Raw genomic sequence first — 19,214 nt, forward strand, 5'->3', positions numbered from 1 at the left:
TTGCTATACCTTTTTCCTTCAAGTAAATCAAATTAGTCATAATAAAAACATGCAAAAAAAAGTGACACTGATAACAGAAAAAGGAGTTGAATATCACATTTTTGCACTAAACCTCTAACACTATTCTGATGCTGAATTATTAAATTACATTCACAGGGACTTTGACTTCTAGGAAGAGTTTGTTTGCATAAGAACTTACCATCTGGAGCATATTTTGAAGCTATTCCCCAAAAAATCCCCAATGCAACAAAAAGTGAAAAGCTAGAAACGGCAAAGCAAATGAGAGTATTTTTATGTTGGTTGGCTTCTGCCTGGTGGTGGCGCTGCTCCACTGGCAAGGACGCAAAGGTTGTCCGGGCTTCTTGTCTGGCGGAGGTAAATTCGGCTGAAGTGTGGCTCTGTGAAGGCGGTGGGGGGCGAAGAGGGGCAATCCTCCCTGGAACATACCCAGATGACCTGTGACTGCTCCCACTTTGAGGCTGAAGAAAAGCGGGGGAACTCCCCCTGGGATCAGTGTCTTGCATGTTATAGTCACTGGAACATGCACACACACAGAGTGAGGAGAAAGACAGAAAAGAAAAGAAAAGAAAAAAGAAAAGAAAAGAAAAAAAAAGAGACAGGCTTTCAGAACAGAGAGTATACTACACCAGAAAAAACATCAATTTCAAGTCACATGCATTCTCCTTAACGTGACTATTTATGCAGTACCAGTCACACAGTAGCTACTGGTCATTCACCATGGTATAACAGTGCAAAAAAACAGTACATAAAATGTCATTAACAAAATTAAAATCAGAAGAATATGGTATAGGGACCCAGTAGAGCACAGATCATTTCTCAACGTTTCCAGTAGGTATTTTAAATTGAATGTTTTGACAGTTAATTTGTATTGTGCGATTAAGAAATGACTTGCTGAACAACGAGAAAGCCAGCAACCCCCTCCAGCCCACAGCTATGCAAAGAATGCCTAAATGTATTTCTTCTGTGTGCAGAAGCTGAACAAACTCCTCATTGTTTTCTTCTATTGAAAAGAAGCAACTGAAAGAGAAGTCTTAATTTTGTATTGGAAGCACTAAAAAGCATTTAATAAAGTACCAGACACAACTTTATATTCACTTTTCTACTCTGATGCAACTTTTAATTAGTGGAGGAGCCTGCAAGCTCCAATTTACTTGCAGCAGGATTTAGTTGCCAATAAAGGTGCGTCTGGAATGATCCTGTGAGCAAGTCAAATGTATCCTTGCTCAGCAAGCCTCACTGTTTGTCTCCTTGCTGAGATGCTTGGGTTTGGACACACAGTCTGGAAGCAACATGACCATTCCAGATCTTTGTACTTATCACCCGGAATAGAGCACTATTTTTATTTCAATTACTAGTATTCTGATTCCATCTTTTTCTGGAGCAACCAGGGAGAAAAACCTACTAAAAAAGTTACTCCCCAACTCATTCTGGCCAACAGCTTTAACCTATCACACTTTCCTGATTTACTTTAAGAGATATAAAACTGCATACAATCATTTCCTCAAGCTTTCTGTCCAATTGCATTGTATTGTAAGACACAAAGCTGGCATGTATTTTTTTTTTTTTTTATTAACGTTTCTTAGGGATGGGATTTTTGAGAAGGCTGCTCAAGTTTCAGCTAACTGAAACCTGATCTCCTAACTAAATCCTGGAAGGGCTTTAAGCAGAAGTCATGTGTATTAAATAGCAAAATGAATCATAAAAATAAAAACTACCAAAGAGGAAAGGCCATAAAGATCCTCTTTCTCTTTCATTAACAAAGGGAAGTCTAAAGCTATACTCTGAAGTGCCAGGCACACTGGTGAAGGAGAAACCTGACAACTGTAATCTTATTCTGAGAAGTAGCAAAGGAACCTTTTGTCTTGCACGCTGCAAAATCTGATACTTCACTGTTTCAAGGCAAGCGGGGTTGTTGTTACTGAACAGGCTGGATTACCCTTTCAAGGGGGACAATGCAACTCCAGATGTATGCACAGTGAAGATAGAGGCATTGTAACATTAACTGGAGTAGCCAGCCCAGAGTGCAAAAATTACACCAAATCCCCCAGCAGCTATCCAGTGCTCCTTGCACCTGTTCCTCGCAGCAAATTGATTTTCACCATTCTCTCTTCTATGCTTTGAGAATTTATTCCATAAACCTAATCCTCTGCTCTCAATCTTAACTGTCCAACATTTTATGAGCACTGTGTAATAGCTTTCTTTCACCATAAGTGCTTTTAAACTCAACTAAACATCTTCCAAAAGTAAAATCTCAATCACTTATGTTTTAGAAGCAATGTTAAAAGCTTAATAGAGAAGGAGCTTTTCAAGTAATTCAAAGGCAACATTCATGTCTAACTGAACCAGATATCAAACTTTTTTTTAAATAAAAGATCTGACCCAGCAGTGAGAATGTTCATGTTTTGGATACCAAATTTCTTAAATTTGCTTAAAAAGTTTTCAGATGCAGCATTTATATACAGCACTGACTACAATGTGAAACAGAGTTAATAAGTCTTAACTGCTCAGCAATATAAATTAAATCTGGAATGGTTATGTCACAGTTTTATCTACTAAGGCTTCTTCTTAATGCTGCTGCCACTTTAAAGGAAGAAGTAATGCTAATTGAAAGCCATTCATTACAGCAGACACAGAAAGCACTGATGTTTCAAGCATATTTTGTTTTATATGTTACAAAACATTAAGCCTCATTTGCAAGCATCATTTCGCTAACTGTAAAAGTTTTCTAAGAATCCTATTCAAGTGCAGACACTGGTCACCCCAGGGATGGGTGGAAAGCAGCCTGCAGAATCAACATCTTCCCCATTACAAACTAAAAATATCTTGTTATGGTTGTGTTGCTTCATTTTAGTACAATCAAAAATTTACCATATAGTTTTTCATTACAACAGGAGTAACTATTTCCACACTTCCTTCCCTCTTCCTATGTCATTTGAAATTCTCTAGTTGAAAGAGATGATCATCTTTATCCTTAATAGCAGCTACTGGCTTTTCTTTTAAATTGAGACACGCTGATAATTTGACTCAAGTTACTAACTACTTTGTTCCCTTCCACTCTGTGGAAGTTTTCAGATAGTACCACACAAATGCAAGTGCAATAGTAGCTGTATAACCAGTAGCACCCTAGAGAATAGTGCAGTTACTTGGCTCTGCAAATACAGTTTGAGTATAATATGGGAAAAAAAAAATCTGTTTGAACTATTTAAATGCCACATTCCTTGCAAACTCACATTCACCTGAGTTTTTCCACATACCACTTTACTTTTTCCACCCACAACCAAGGTTCGCCACTTCTACACCCACGCCTACACTATGCTCCTTTAAAAATACCAAAAAGGTTGCATCTTCTTTCAGGTATAGAAAACAAAGTATCCATGAGGCCATTTGCAATTAAGAAAATCAGAGAGGGCTGGCTCCTGTCACCAGGATCTCTTAAACCCATGGAAGTGGGAGCTCTCAAAGAAGCTCCATGATTTGGGTATCTTCTCTTGATGATGCAGTCCCAGACAAGCAGGAGTCCACTCTTACAATTCCACTGTATTATATAGAGTGATTTGTGTATTTCACTTTGCAGCTTGTTTCAGTGTGATTTCAGTAAAAGTCAAGTTCTTGCGCGATGTTCAACTGATTAACACTGCTATCAAAGTTGTACAAAATACAATGCAAATCTGCTACTGTAATATTTTTGCTACACCATTTAAACAGGCTGCTATGCTGGTATTTTCAAAACTCCTGGCCTTCACCCTTCAACAGAATATTATACAATTTTTGCAAATCCATTATTCACTACAGTTTTTAGTCAGGGTTACATATAAACATGTACTTCCAGCTCACCAATACCAGTGAGGCTCCCAATACATTCAGGTAGAACGTTTTGGATACCACAGCTCACTAGGTACTTGTGAGCATCCCTCTGCTGGAATATTAAATGAATTCACATGTCATCCTTTTGCAGAAGTAATGCTATTCCCTTCCACACAATTCAGATTTTTGCTTATGTCCTTATAGCTAAAGTGATGTCTAACACTTCCAGTGACTTCAGTTTTTTTCCCTTTTGTTTCCTTTTGTCATAGTTATTCTTTAGAAATCATTTACAGTTTGGAGAACTCTATTCTGGTTTTCCTTCATTGTTAAAATGAGCAGAATGTTCAGCCGGAGGAAGTTATACAGAAACCAATTGTTTCTTTTTATACAACTGCATCTACCAATGTTTCAAATACAGAGGATCCAAGACAGCACACTAGAAAACACTGCACGCATCCTAAAATGGGCAACCTGAATGGAATTTTTACTATGCTTCTCATTTCAACCCTTTCAGAAAGGAAAGCTTTTATAATTTGCAAAAGAGATCAAAAGTAGAGACCTGGATTTTAATCATGCATCTGTCATTAGCTTGCTGTGAGAGTCACAGTTCATTTGGGTGCCAAGGCTATAACACAAGAAAAACAGTCACCAGCCTCACTGGGATGCTATGGAGCTCAGTTTACAGAACACTTGGGTCTCCCTCAGCTCAGCAATACCTTTAAGTACAAGCTTACTTTTAAGCAAATAAAGAGGTCTGTTTAAGTGGACAGCTTCCATGCGAGAGTAACTTCCTTCGTCCTAGTTGACCTGAAGATGATGTCCATCCGTCCCCCCCAAACCAAAACAAAAAAATTCACTTTTTTTAACTATATGTCATACTGATGCTAACAAGAGGCTGCATTTAAAGATATCAGCAGTCTCTAAAAGTACACAAATCCCATCCAAAACTGCTACAGCTTTGGACTTCACTTCAGAAAAGTTTTCTATGCAATAGTAATACATTTCAAAGTAGTAAATTCTACTTCTGGGACAATCTTGAGTGACTGATAACAATCAAGTTCTGGCTTGTAAAGCAGTCAGGAGGAGGATGGTAAGACTACATATCTAATTTTTGTTTATTAAATATTATGATTGAAAAGCCCTTATAAAAAGATTATAATCATATATGACAGTACAGAATATTACACACAGTGAGGGGAAAAAACACAGAGTTAGATCTCATGTTTAGCTTTGGTCAATGGACATAAGCATAAATGCTCCAGGAAACTCCTGAATATATTGATAGGATTACTAAGTACTCAGTGGGCTTTCATGTTAAAAAAAAGAAAGGCCTAAGTCACAAAATTACATTTAAGATACTGATCACTAGCACAACATGCTCTCCTCCATATCAGTATATGCATTTACTTCTCTCTCTTCTTCATCCCAGTTCTTTGTACTTACCGTGATTTTCCTCTCTACTAAAGCTCTCAAGTCCTACTCTTACAAGTTTTTTCATCCAATTCAGATTTCAAGTGATGATATGCCACCCCTTATTTCTCTTACTTGAAGGATTTTTTTCTTTTTTTTTTTTTTGTAATTGTGCACAAAGAAAACAATGCAGCTTGAAAAGCTGCCTTCTATCTGTTGTAATTGCACACCTTCGTTCTTTTGGCTCACACAAGCACAAGGCAACTCTAAGTTACATGAGTTTGCATTAAAAGATGATTAAGCCAAGAGCTCCAGGTCACACCCACTGAGCAAACAGCAGTGATGTCCGCATCTCTTGGCTGCATGAACTCCCAAGGGATTCTTCATCCTGGAAAAAGATGACTAAGATGATGAGACAGAGGTCCATAAAGTCATAAGTGGCACAGAGAAGGTGAATGACTGTTCATGCCTCTTCCAAGGGGGAGAAAAACAAACAAACAAAAAACCCAAACACATATAAAGAAATTTTTGAACCTGACACAACACTGGATTTTGTGAATTTTAAGAGGTTACGTAGGTTCAGAAAACAACAAGGTCACAGAAAAGCAGTCAGCCAAAGATTGCTGCATACAAGAACACTGCTGGCAGCTTAGGAAGTCCTTGAACCATAAGTTGCTGGTGGCTGGAAGCAGTGGTATGATTGTACAATCTTTACCAGACATCTATTGCTTATCGCTGTCAGACATCAGGTAGTTATCTGGACAGATACTTGGTCTGACATAATACAGTCATTCTTGTACTATGCTTTAAACTCCCAGTTATCCATCACCTTCCGCCCCCACTTTTCCAAATTCACTACCTCCTATAAATACCAAAATGCCCTCAGCCCAACCACGGCAGTTCTTTGTCAACATTATCAACACAAAATATACCTTTAACTGGTGACTTAAATTAACGCGCCAGACTGGCATACAGTAGCTGAGGCATGGGAACATCTTCCCATTTGCTATAGGGATGGTGGCTTCCAGCAGACAGGTAGGGCAAATACCAGGTAAATCCATGAGAGCTCAAAGCCCTAATATCACACTGACCTGTTTCTGGTGCCTGCTAAAAACAGTTGCTACAGCTCAGCTAATGCATGGTAACTTGACTGCATGTCTGAACATTTACATTCTGCATAGCTTTACAGAGTCACAGAAATACTGAAGAATGGACAGCCTGGCAAATAATGTACAGTGATCTAACTCGCAGTACAGAAAACCCTGGTACAATTTTAAAAAACAAAGACATTTCCCATCTGTAAGAATCGCAAACAGAAACAGAGTATTTGGAATATCTGACAATAGAAGCAAATCTTTAAAAGCAAAACAAAGGCTTTGAAGCCACCATTAAGTATGCACTCTGCTGAGCTGGTGGCTGCATTCATATTTTGGATTGCTGTGGTAAATTCCTTTCCAGGAGATTTACTCCAAGAACTTTACACCCAACAGCCAGGCCTTGCAATATCCTGCCAGGATACAGCTGTACTACCTTTTAAATCCTGTGTGTCAAAATGATAGATGAGCAGCTAGTACATTCCCTTTTGTTAACCTACTTTGCAACAGAGGAATAAAACCAGATACAAGTTTTAAAGTATGCTTTCTTTAACATCTTCAGTATTTCCTTTCCATACTGGCAAATACATCACTTTTCTTCCTCACATCTTTCTTCCTTTCTTAGTATTACTATTCCAAGAAAATATTTAAATAAATCCACATCTATAAACAAGTCATCCTCATCTGTCTTGCCAAAAATATCTCCACTAAATCAATAGTGAAATCCTTTCCAGTAAAACACAACTTATAATGGACCTTACTATCACATCTAATTATGATTGGATTCAGCAACAAGAAGCTGAAATATACATTATGGATTTTCATCTTCTTTTGATGTATATTTTAAGTGATTTTATGGAATTGCCTTTGCTAATCCAAAGAATGAACTTCACTGATATACTTCAGACAACTATGTAACACCACGTGCTCCTATCATATACTTTGCATATGCAGAAAGTGAGATTTACTAGATGATAATTTTCCCCACTCATTTATGTCAGTAGTTTTTAAATCAATGACATAATCATGCAAAAGGTGATGAACAGAGCTGTGGAGCTTCCTTGCAGATATGCATGATGAAGTCAGTCAGCTGAGGAGCCCCTTAGCTTGCAGGAAAAAAAAAAAAAAAAAAAAAGCCACTGGCCAGCTGCGGAGGCTGCGGCTCTGTGGCTCCAACCCTCAGCAATTGCTGTGGAGCAGGTCAGAAGGGGATTTTCCCCCCCACCCCATCTTCTGTGTAAAACAACATAATTTGGTCTGCAGAGTCCACCAGAGCTCTGTGAGCTGCACAATTTGGATGCGAATAAAGAGGCAAGGCCAAGCTGGAAGAGATTTTGCAAACAAGGGAGAAGCAGGAGGGAGGAGGGCAGCAGCACCAAGAGGAAGGACAACTGGGACCCACTCCTACTGGGTGCCAGTAAAGAGGCACAAGGCTACCTCATATTCAACAAATCATATAAACATACTTGACTCACTGCATAACATCCATGACATTTTTAATACCCATCCTCCTTCATGGCTCTTCACATTTGAGGAAAAACAACAAGCTGCAAAAACACTGTGGGTTTTTTTGTTTTGTTTTGTTTTTTTGTGCAAATGAGATTCCAACACAAAGAAATAGAGAATGTACTGACTTAAAAATGCACAAAAATATATTTTCCTATAATATGCTGGACACATAATAAAGGTAGTTTAATGACTATTTGGTATTAAAAACAAATTAATAAGTTATTATCCATAATTAAAGAATGTTTCAAGTAGTCCAGATTGTCCAAGGTATGTAGGTATGTATTTGCATCTTTTATAAGAATGTTGTTTTCAAGCATTTTAATTAGACTGAAAAGCATCTGTCTGACTGAACCTTATCATTACCCACTGAAATAAAATCTCCTACTCTCCTTTCAAATATAAGCTATTCAAATATATCTCAAATATATCTCAAACGAGCTTTTGAAAAATAAGGCTACTAAATAACCAAGAAAATCCAGTGGCTTATTCTTCAAGCTTCTAGAATTAGTAGATCTCATTCTACTGTACCTATTTTTATATTCACATATTAGAGGAAACCCAACTTTTTTCTGTTCTCCTATCCCATCCCCTGGTTTCTCAACTTAGAAAAAATGAGATTGAAGCCTCTCTTCCAGTCATGGGATCAGTTCCAGCTGAGACATCTCTAGAAGATTTTACAGTGCCTGCTAAACACAACACAGTTTTTCCACACAGGGGTCACCACCACCATCATCTACCACTTACTATCTCCAGCATTTGACAATTAGCAACAAGTCTGATGAATGGGTTAAAAGCTCCCAGCCAACCCTTGCCACCACTTTCCCCACAAAATATTATGAGTTTAAAGTGATGTTCATAATTTAAAAAACCCTACAGTCTCCCAACTGAAAAAAATACCTATCCATGTCTCTCTATGACACTCATTACAGCCAACACGATGCTAGATTTCAGAGAACATTTCTGCAATCTTACTTTAGCAAGGGCCTCACAACAATCCTCTTACCTTGAGCCATAAATGGGATTCAGGAAGGGCAGGAAAAAAAAAAGTATTATCTTTAGTTCATATAAAACTGTTGTTCTCCAGGACACTTTGCCTAGATGGAGCCCATGACAAACTCTCTGCTGGATTGGCAGGGAGAGAGCAAGAGAAACAAGCTAAACACAGAGCCCAAACTCCACCTAACAGAATATTTTGTGTTCACACAGGCTGCGTGCAGGATCCCTGCAGACAAAGCAGCTCAAAGCACTACAGATTCCCTAAGAACAGAGTCTTTTTCTCCTCCCTACTACTGTGTAGTTCAAACCAGGCTACTGATAGGCCATTTTACATCAGTAAGTGTAGATACACAGCTACAAATCTTTTTCTGTGTTGCACTGAAACCTGACTGATGCTACCTAGCAGTTTCAAGTACCACTTTATCTTTTTTATTGCATCATCTTGGCCAAACCCCAGATACTATTTCATTTTTATAGCTAATAATATAAAATCTCTTATCTTTCCAGAATCTGTGCCACAAATTCATCTTTAAAATACAAACGAGGAGCAGCCTCTTCAATGCACACCTAATCTAAGCTGTGAGGTACACAAAGTGTAGCATATTTGTCACTGCACACCCTCTCTCATTAGAGGAGTTGAGATATAGAACTCCCCTTATGTCTTTTCCAAATCTTTGGGCAAGAAAAGTATGCCTTAGGTTATCACAAACAAGAAAGACAACCATGCTAATCCAAACACTAGGAGATGCCTATTAAAAACAGGTACTAGTAGAGTTATTGCAGTTGAAATGGTCCAAACCTAGTCTTGCTTCCTGAAATAATTCTGAGCGCATCTGATAAAGAGCGTTCATAAAGCATAAGGGATCCTCAGTAATGCAGCTGTAGCACCTGCTATCCAACTTTTCCTGAGAAGTTGGGAACCCACACCTGCCAAACCCAGTGTCAATTTTAAAGCAACGCAGATTAGACAAAACTGAGCCAGCATGTTGTATTAAAATAAAAATGCACATAAAGAGCAAATCAGCCCAAATGGAGCAGGGCTTTTTAAGGAAGCCCCGCGAGCCAGGCTCCGAGCCGTCCCAGACTCGCCACGAGCAGAACACACCGCGGCGCGAGAACAAAGAACCCAGCCCAACTCCACGTGGCGCGGCCCTCCCGGCCCCGCTCGCATTCACCTGGGCCCGGCGCGATCAGAGCGGCAGCTCTCCTCCTCGGCTGCTGCCTTTACGCCCTCGGCGGCCACCGCGGGGAGAACAATCCCCAACCCGAGGGGAGGCGGCTATGCCAGACCACTAGGGCCCCACCCCGCCCTAGCGCCGCGCCGTCCGGGGGAGGAGTGCAGTGGGGCCACGCTGAGCACTGCCGGCAGCAGAGTGCGGGCCGGGCCCGGCCCCCTGCGGGTCCTTCGCAGCCGCCGCGGACCGCGCTCCACCGCCCCTGGCGCAGGAAGCGGCCGCAGCGCTCCGCGCTGGGGCAGTGCGGAAGAGCCGCTTCCCCCGAGGTTGAGGGTGTTCGGGGGGACGGGGACCAGAGCCGCGGGGCATGTTGCACTCGTGGGCCACAACGAGGAAAAGCTGGCAACTAGGGGCATAACTCCTCTACGGCCCCAAGGACCGCGTTAGATACGCGCGTCCAAGAAAAAAATAAACGTGTAGGTGTCCAGAAAGGAGGTGTAAAACATCGTCCCTGTTGTACCCGAGTAGCTGAAGGAGCAAGGACACATAGAAAGGAGAGAGAGGGAGAGACACAACGTGCTCTGTGCCTCTGTAACTGCAGCAGGGAGAGACATGCATAAGCTAAATAAAAGGCAACACTAATGAAAAAACAAAAAATGTACAAGCTGGTTATCACTACATTTAGGCTCATCTGACTGAACGGGAATAGAGAATGAAGTTACTTACAAGAGTCGGAGCCTGGATGCAGTCTGACCTAGGAACAGAGCTGGCTGGAAAGTCTGATCCTGGTTTCTGGGAATTTTTTTTTTGTAAGTCTGATTCAGACTAAAATCAAACCAAACCCCAAAATGTTCTGAATTTCAATGCACCAGTGCCTGCAGCCGTTCCACAGCAAAAAACATCAATTTAATTTAGAGGATCAGAGGGACCATGCAGCTCAGGGACTTACCTCTTGCTGGGGCGCCGCAGCCCCCCAGGTTGTTCGCTTTGATGTAGATCTGACAGTGGACTTCTCTTAAGCTTGGGACCTCCCACCCCTTGCAGTGCACCGAGGTTGGGCCAACCTCACTGGAAGGAAAAAAAAAGAGAACAACAACAACAACAAACACCCTGATCAGATGCGAGATGCTTTGAATGAAACGGTTCGGGAAGAACAGCCAACATTTTCCAACATACTTTTTTCCTTGGAAATTTTCCAGACAGCTGGAAACCAAGTAATAACTCATTTATATTTCTATAAACAGTGCCCCGTAACTTTAGTTCTAGCTATTTCTTATTTGTTTACCAGTAACCATATCCTGTGTTTACTTACAGCATATGGAGACATCTAGTGACTAAATAACAAATTGCAAATCAACTTCAGTTAGCTCCATCTGAAATCCTATAGTAGGACCCTCAATTTGGAATATTGCACTTAGGCTGCAGCATTCAAGGTAGTGCAACTGCAGACAGCCACCACAGAAAATAATAGTTGCAGTATGCTGAGTGATTGAATGAGCAGCTGCAGTAACGCAAGCCATAGACTGCAACTGCAATTTCACCCTGTTACTTGGGCTTCAGCCCCTAACTTTGAGGAGTCAAGTTTAGAGTACTACTTTACTCAAGATATTGTCCATATAGACACAAAATGGGTTGGGACAATTCTTAAGTTGTGAAAAAGATCAGTACTTCACTACAGTGAAGATAAGCCTTTAGCCTTATCTAAATAAGGCAGTTTCTTCTCTCTTTGGTCATGTCTGTGTTACTATTCCTCCTCCTCTAGCTTAATTTTTTAAATGCCAAGGAGCACAATCCTTCGAACACGTGATCCTAAATCTTTGCCTCATTTTGGCAAATGCACATGCAAACTGAATATTTGCATTTGTGAATGACCTTGGTTGAAGGACAAGTCAAATTGGAAGCAGTTTATTTTTCTTTGGTGTGAAATTCAAACATTTCAGCCCACAAAGTGCCCAATTAAAAAACTGGACATCCAATTTACACATGTAATTTAATGCTTGTCCATTTAACACAGATGACCAATTATTAGCTCAGTTGCCTATTTGGATAGGAAAATTGCCAGTTTCATATGCAATGAAACTGTGGCAAAAACATAGTATGTGCACTATGGCATGTCCTGTTTTTTAGCATGTCTGACCTTTTGAAAGGTGGGCTTTTTTTTTTTTTTTCTTACCAAGGCACTCTTTCAATTATCCGTCTTCATATAATCCTCTATAAAAAATGCTGAATTATTCTTTGAGAATGCCCATTGTAACAAAACGTTCATACAATTTAATTTTTGAACCCCCCCAAATTCGATTAAATAATTAGAATTAAGTGAAAATAATTTCTCAAAAGAGAAATTAGGCTTAATGTGGTACTTCAACAACAACAACAACAATCTGTAAAGGCAACTTTGCCAGATGGATGTTTCCTGTTCTCAGTAAATAGTAGGACTAAACTCTTAAAATGTGTTTTTCTTCAGATGCTTTTGTTTTTCATTAACAGACAGCATTGTTTATCCATTGGAAAGCTATGGGTCCAAGAATACAAACAACTATTTACTTTTTATATACTTGTATACAAAATTAAGAAACACAAAATACTGATCAACATTCCCAGTTCTAAGCCTGCAAAGAGTTCATTTCAGTGATATATATGGTAGGCACTATGTTTGTGGGTACTGAATATATAGAGGAATAAAGAGGAAACACTTTTATATGCATAAGGCAGTCTGAAGCTAAATATATTGGGGGGTACATTTGTGTGTGTGTATATATATATTTATATTAATCTGCATACACAGATAAATCGTTATGATTCAAGACTTAAGCCAATCTCAAGCAGTATTTGAAAGAGATTTTTATCAGAAAGATTATCGCACATGAGTATAACTGTTTATTTTCTTGTATTTTCCAAAGAAACATCTTGTGTTTTGACTATCTGAGATGGGAATCTCAAATGAGACTGGCCATAGGTTTAGCAATTGTTTGCAAGTCCAGTATTGTTTAGCAATTCCAGTATTTCTGTTCAGGTATACCTTTACTAATACACAGACACACACACACACACGTATTAATCTTAGGCAAATCACAAATACCTGTCAGCTGTAAAAATACCAGGTATCTTATAGAATGGAATTATCATTCAGTAAAGTCTTGTCTTAGCTATAATTTTAAATAGTGATGTATGTATTTGAATAAAACAATCCCTAAACTCTGTAAGTATGTGAAAGATTTGATTTTAAGATTACCTGAATATTTGAAATCTCTGTATCAAGCCCAAATATAGCACTATAGCATTGCATCTGGTATGACTTCTTTACTCACACTGCTCTGAGTTTAAGCAGACAAACCCTTGTGCTAAATGTATATCCTAAAAAGCTTAAAACTAGCATAGCAAAAGATACACTTAAGAGGTCATTGATATGGCAACTATGGTCTGATCATTTAAAAATAAGTGAGAAAGAAGCCATCTTTTGTCATTCTAAACAAAATGAAGTACTGGTAGACTAGGGGGCAGTGGCAAGTATGATCCAGGTACAAGTGAAAATTATGGCCTATTCTCTGAATTCCCACCTAGAGCCTTGTGATTCAGGAAAGCTTACTGTTGGTATATTGTGGATAAGAGCACAAACATACATATTTCTTTCCTTATTTAAGCCTTTCTGGCATACTTCCCAGGTACTCTGTGGTAATACCTTTTCCATATAGTAGCTATGTTTTACATTATCTTACTAAGCATATGTATTTTTAATTACCTCTCTGGGAGTCTAACATGTTGGGTGGCAAAGAAAAGTTAAATTAATTCCTGAAATAATACAAAGGCTGCCTAGGTTGAGGGCAGATTTGCTCTTGGCAAAAGCCTGTTCAAATTTTGAAATACTGTGTTATAACCAAAGTTAACAAAGTATAACAACAGTTTAAAAAAGGAAGACAAAAGAGCTTAAAATGCATATTTTGGGGAACGTTTGCACGTCCACAATTCCACTTGTATAATCTTCCCTTGCTCATTGAAAAATTGTTAATACTTATAAAACTTCTTAGCTGTCATATTTTTTTGTTTATATATTTCAAAACAAAGCAATACACAACTCATTTTCTCTTTGCAGGTCTATAAAAATTTAAAGAAAGTAATTAGAGGCTTAATTTATTATTACTGAAATTAGCAACATCAAAAACAAATGAGAAAGCCCTGTAGGTGGCAAATGCATTAATTCAGGAGTTCAGAAGTCTGGGTTCGGTTCTTACAGGTCTCACACAAATTCCTCTGTATTAGTGACAGTGACTCCCTCACAGCAGCAACACTGACAGGAGATGCGTGGCTCAGGACCACAGTGTCCGCTCTGGGTGCTTTAAGGATTTCACAAACTTCCCCAAAGTTGATATACTTGGGGTCAGCATTGGTTCTAGGTTTTTCCCTAAAGAATAATAAGCACCCTCAATTGCATAGCTTAAATTCCCCACACATGGGGAATGCATATCTTAAATTCCTGTCACAAACACGGATAGCCTGCAAGTTAAAAGTATCTTCACCTAGTTATCCAGCTGCTGGAGATATCACTGACCAAAAAACTCACACAGGCTAACAAAGTGAACTTTTCATGTATTGCAATATCCAAAATAGCTTTGAGTCAAGCTTACGTGTAAGAGATTTGTAAAGGATTTGTTTATCTGCTGTCACTGTAAAACACAAAGTCTTGTCATGGCTTTGAAGGACATAGCTTTACCAACAGAGGTCTCAAGTCACTTTTTTGTATCAAATATATAATATTGAACTCTGTTCAATTTGCTAGCATGAATCAGTAAGAGGTAAGTATTACATGGTAGCTGACAAAGGATGTTTTCCATCTGTTTATAATTATTAAGATTACTTGAATGTAAGCACACCAAAGGCACCAATTTATTGGCCCAAAATCACCTTTTTTTGACTAATGATCTGTTACTGAGTTCTGTCAAAATCCTATCTTACATTGTCCCCCCTCACTCCAGCTGTTAGAAATTTACAGTGGAGAAATATGTCAGAATTTCAAGATTCAGAGTCATATAGAGATTAAAACCTGTTGAAATCCTGCAAGAAAAACTGACAAACTTTTCTGTGATCTTTAGATTTTCTCCTCTGTAATTGGACACTCATAGTGAATCAGTAAAATTGTTAAGTCACAGTTTCAAAGTCACAGTTTCATACCAAACAAAACACTGAGTATTCTCATATTAAGAAATATAGATATTATTTTCCCATTGTCTTTATATTTTATTCAATGCTATTAAAAACATGTAATCCAATTGCCCTCCTTATTTAAACATATTTTCCCTGGGAAGGCTTTCCTTGGGAAGGTCTTCACATTCCAAGTTTCTTTAATACTTATTTTAACATGAATTGGATTGATATATATGCCAAATTTATTAGCAAACTGAAATACTAAATTTGGCATACATTTAATGGAAATATTAAAGGAAACTAATTTTTAAATGAGTAACTGTGAGGATTTTTACCAGAAACATAACCTTAAGGACTATGCTTATATGGTCAAGCAACAGAAACAATATATAAACACATAAACCCTATGTCTAGTCAATCCCATGAGAGTTGAGTTTGGAGTAGCGTACTCTTAAGTAAAAAGCCACAGTCTACAGACCTTTAAATATTAGTCAGAAATTTTTGACAAATAATTGATTATAAGCTCTTACAAGACATTTCACAAGCTATAAGGTAGACTAAAAACTGTTAAATACATTATTTCCTACAAGTTATTTACCAGATTTTAGTGAGACTATTTGGAATATCTATTATGGTTGTGTTTCATCTCATGTGCTTAATGTAATCACTTTAAAACTACACACATAATATTTATAAGCAATAAATTTGTGTCCTGAAACTTTTAGTCTTTAGTTTGATCTTAATTGAGAATGATTTTGCTTTAGGTACCAAGATGTATACAATAAGCAGAGCTGAGCTTAAACCATTTCTGACCTGTATTTGCTTTAGCAGATATATACAAGTCAGTCAGTTATATGACAAAATTGTGTCCTTTTCATCTTGAAGGAAGAGGGACAGTCTGACTTCCACATACAGAGAAAAGCACTTTAAGTGTTTGTGTGGGTTTTTTTTATATAGTTATTAGATAGCTGATAAGAGACAATATACATATTTTCACAAATAGAAATGCTCAGGAATATTAAATAATTCAAAAGCTGGAAAAAGAAGAAAGCTATAATGTTTCTAGACTGCTGCCAAAGACAGATGTCAAAAGTGCTGAAAATCTGCATTTGCTGGTAACTCACATCCTCTGAGAATAAACATATACACATTAAAATACCTTGTGTATCTTTGAAAATGTAACAAGTAAATTGCAACCCGAGGATTTCAAGGGAACGCATATTAAGGGGACATTACATCCAAGTTTAAAACAGAACTTGCCATCAAGCAGTACAAGACATCTCTCATACAAGATGACTTGCTATTGCAAATCTTTGTGCAAAGTTTTGGGCTTTCAATTCTGATATGCATTCAGACCACAGTCCTTGAAATTCGTCTCTTTTATATATATACATACATATATATATATATTTTATTTAAAAAAAACTTATCTGAAATAGTGCTAAAACACATTTGGCATGCTTTTAAGTAATATTGTAAAATATTGCAGTTTTTCTGCTTACCTTGTTTTGTATCAAAGCAATCATGCATATGAAAAATTGAAGGGTTTTGCTTCCAGTAAATTTTCAGTTTTCTGTCAGCACAGTGTGTCACCAAATGGCTGACTGAACCTTTTTCCTTTTGGGAAAAACAAATACAAAGGCTAATCACTGTTACAGGAAAAGTTATCTATTGGGTTCCCTGCATAGGATATCATCCTGACCTTCTGTTTTCTACAAAAACAGGAATAAAAGTGTCTCATATGAATGACAGCCAAATGTAAAAGTGAGAAATATTTGTTTGCCCATCTGAAATGAATCCTTTGATTCTCAGAGCAGAGAGGCATCTGCACTGCTGCAGAACCACTTTGCTGTATCACTTTAAACAACTGGAAAGTCAGGTTGAGGTACTCAATAACACTAAAAGTAATGCCTTTTTTTAAGTCAGCTTGTAAAAAAAAAAAAAGAGCTTGAGGTGAAAATACAGTGACCATCATTGGTTTCCTAGGCCTGTTTCTTAGGAAAACATAAAGAAACTGATATTAGCATGAGATTCCCCATGCCATAGCAAAGGTTCATCAGGCACTATTGCCTGTTTCCTTGTATTGGGCTGGGGAGCCTGACCAGTCCTGGTCTTTCCTTTAGCATGTTTAGATGCAGTTGACAACACCTCCAACTTCATAGGAGGCCTTTTTCTTCTGTTGGACTCCTCTTGAGTTTGAACTTAAGTTAGAGAAGTAATTAGGGTCTGAACAGGATTGCCAGGTGAAGGCCATTTTTGTTTCCCTTGTACTCGAACAGGACCAAGGAATAACAGGGACCTGGAAAAAAAGATAATTCTTTCACAGGAATCAGAAAGAACAGCTATGGGGAAAGTTCTTTATGGCTTAAGGCTCTTCTAAACATTCCGATAACATTAGCTATGGAAAAGCCACATCTCAGTATGAACCTGGCAAATCTAACACAGTCAGCATGACACTGCTGTATTTGATATCTGGCTGACCCTTAGCAACCTGTTTGATCCTCCAGTTGCAGCACTCCTCCTCTGGACTACAAATGTCCTAAAGTCTGAGAAGTCAGAGAATTGGAGAGGCCAATGCTGTGATCTTTCCTGTCACATAAGCCAACGTACCCATCAGTTACATGACCTCAAGGCACCTGTCCTTGGCCATTGAATCCCCAAAATGCAGAATCTCCTAATTGACCCTGCAAGCAGGAGCACATAAGGAAAAGTGCAGATTCAAGCACATTTAGTATTTGGTGTTGTCAACTCCCATGACTCTTTCATTACCTTGAAGCTTAATTCAACGTTTGCCCTAAAGTCCCACCCCCTAGAATACAGTAGCTATACCAGAATCTAAGCTTTCTTTTTAAAAAGGGGTATTTTTAGTCTCTGTGTTGCAGCTGATAGCAGCGTAGCTTGACTGTCCTTTGGAAGTTCAAAACCCAAGAGATAAATCAGAAGGACCTGGCTTGGTTTAGTTTGTTTTGAGGGAGATTTTTTGTGGCCCAAAATATGTTTTTAATATATCGGATTGGGCTGGGCTTGAGCTCATTTGCTCTTCCTTGTTGAAAAGACTCAAACATCCTCAGGGAAACAGACCTTTTATAAAACTTTACAGAATGCAGTCTATTTGGAACAAAATTCCAGACATACTATCGACACACAGCTCTATGAAAGCTTTTTTTTTTAAATTATCTAATTGATAATATCTTTTTCATTTCACAATGCAGTATTGTATTCCTATCATTCAACTTGTATTCTCTCACAAACAGTACAACCATTAAACGCTATTTAAAGGGTAGCAGGTAGCTAACAGGATACAGCCCCTTTTAGCTCTAAGGCATCTTCAACTGATGCTCCAACAGTTGAAAAGAATGATGGATTTGTGTTTATAAAGTGAGTTGAAAACAAAGCAGAGAGGAATTGCCTGATACCACTATGGGGAAGTATACAGAAGACAAGCAGTTTTCTCAGTCTAATACTATGTGAGCCAATGTCTGTTTTGTAACAGTTACTGTCTTGGCTCATATTCTCAGCAGAAAGGTCAAGCTCAGGAAGGCTAAAAAAAATTCTTTTGAGGTCAGAGTTCTGCCAATTCTGGTCCTTCAGTCATGCACAAGGACTGTCAATGCAGTTGATGCACTGTCTCAAGAAAATATGTAAAATAACATGGAAGTTGGGAGGGAAAAAAAAAAAAACACACACACACACCTGAAATACAAGTATATATTTGAAATCCACCTAAAAAGAGTGAATTTTCATATTTTCCTGCTGACATTAATAGATATATGCATATTCTTACAGCACTCAAACCCAGAGCCTTTCCATTGAACTTAAAACTGTATCAAACTCCCTGCCTGCAAGATTCTTCAGCCTAGTATGTTTAATGTTTTAATTTCTGGCAATTCAGGTATATGTCAGCAGAGGGCATATACACAGTTAGAAAGCTTTTAGTTGTAAACTAATCCAAAAATACCTTTAAAAAGCCCACTGTTTTAGCATGTTTTCATTTCATTTTCAACATTTGAGGTTTGTTGCTGCTTGAAGTGGCTGCTTTGGACGTAAGAAAAGTATTATTCAAAAT

General features: G+C 38.3%; 1 protein-coding gene across 6 annotated transcripts in view; it reads right to left on the minus strand.

Moving 5' to 3' along the window:
• LOC104138046 (inactive cell surface hyaluronidase CEMIP2) overlaps window positions 1-11,016 on the minus strand; it is a 56,690-nt gene extending 45,674 nt beyond the window's left edge. For 2 of the 6 annotated variants that reach the window (XM_068925924.1, XM_068925922.1), the window contains exons 1-2: window positions 10,959-11,016; window positions 200-534 (exon numbers count right to left, since the gene is read on the minus strand). In XM_068925924.1, coding sequence (XP_068782025.1) covers window positions 200-524 — 325 coding nt within the window. In that variant the 5' untranslated portion in view covers window positions 525-534; window positions 10,959-11,016. Of the gene's footprint in view, window positions 1-199; window positions 535-10,009; window positions 10,258-10,958 lie in introns of those variants that run through there. The other 4 variants (XM_068925921.1, XM_068925923.1, XM_068925925.1 and 1 more) reach the window with 4 other exon arrangements.
• Between the last annotated feature and the right edge of the window lie 8,198 nt (window positions 11,017-19,214).

Source organism: Struthio camelus, chromosome W (genome assembly GCF_040807025.1).
Source record: "Struthio camelus isolate bStrCam1 chromosome W, bStrCam1.hap1, whole genome shotgun sequence".
NCBI lineage: Eukaryota > Metazoa > Chordata > Aves > Struthioniformes > Struthionidae > Struthio > Struthio camelus.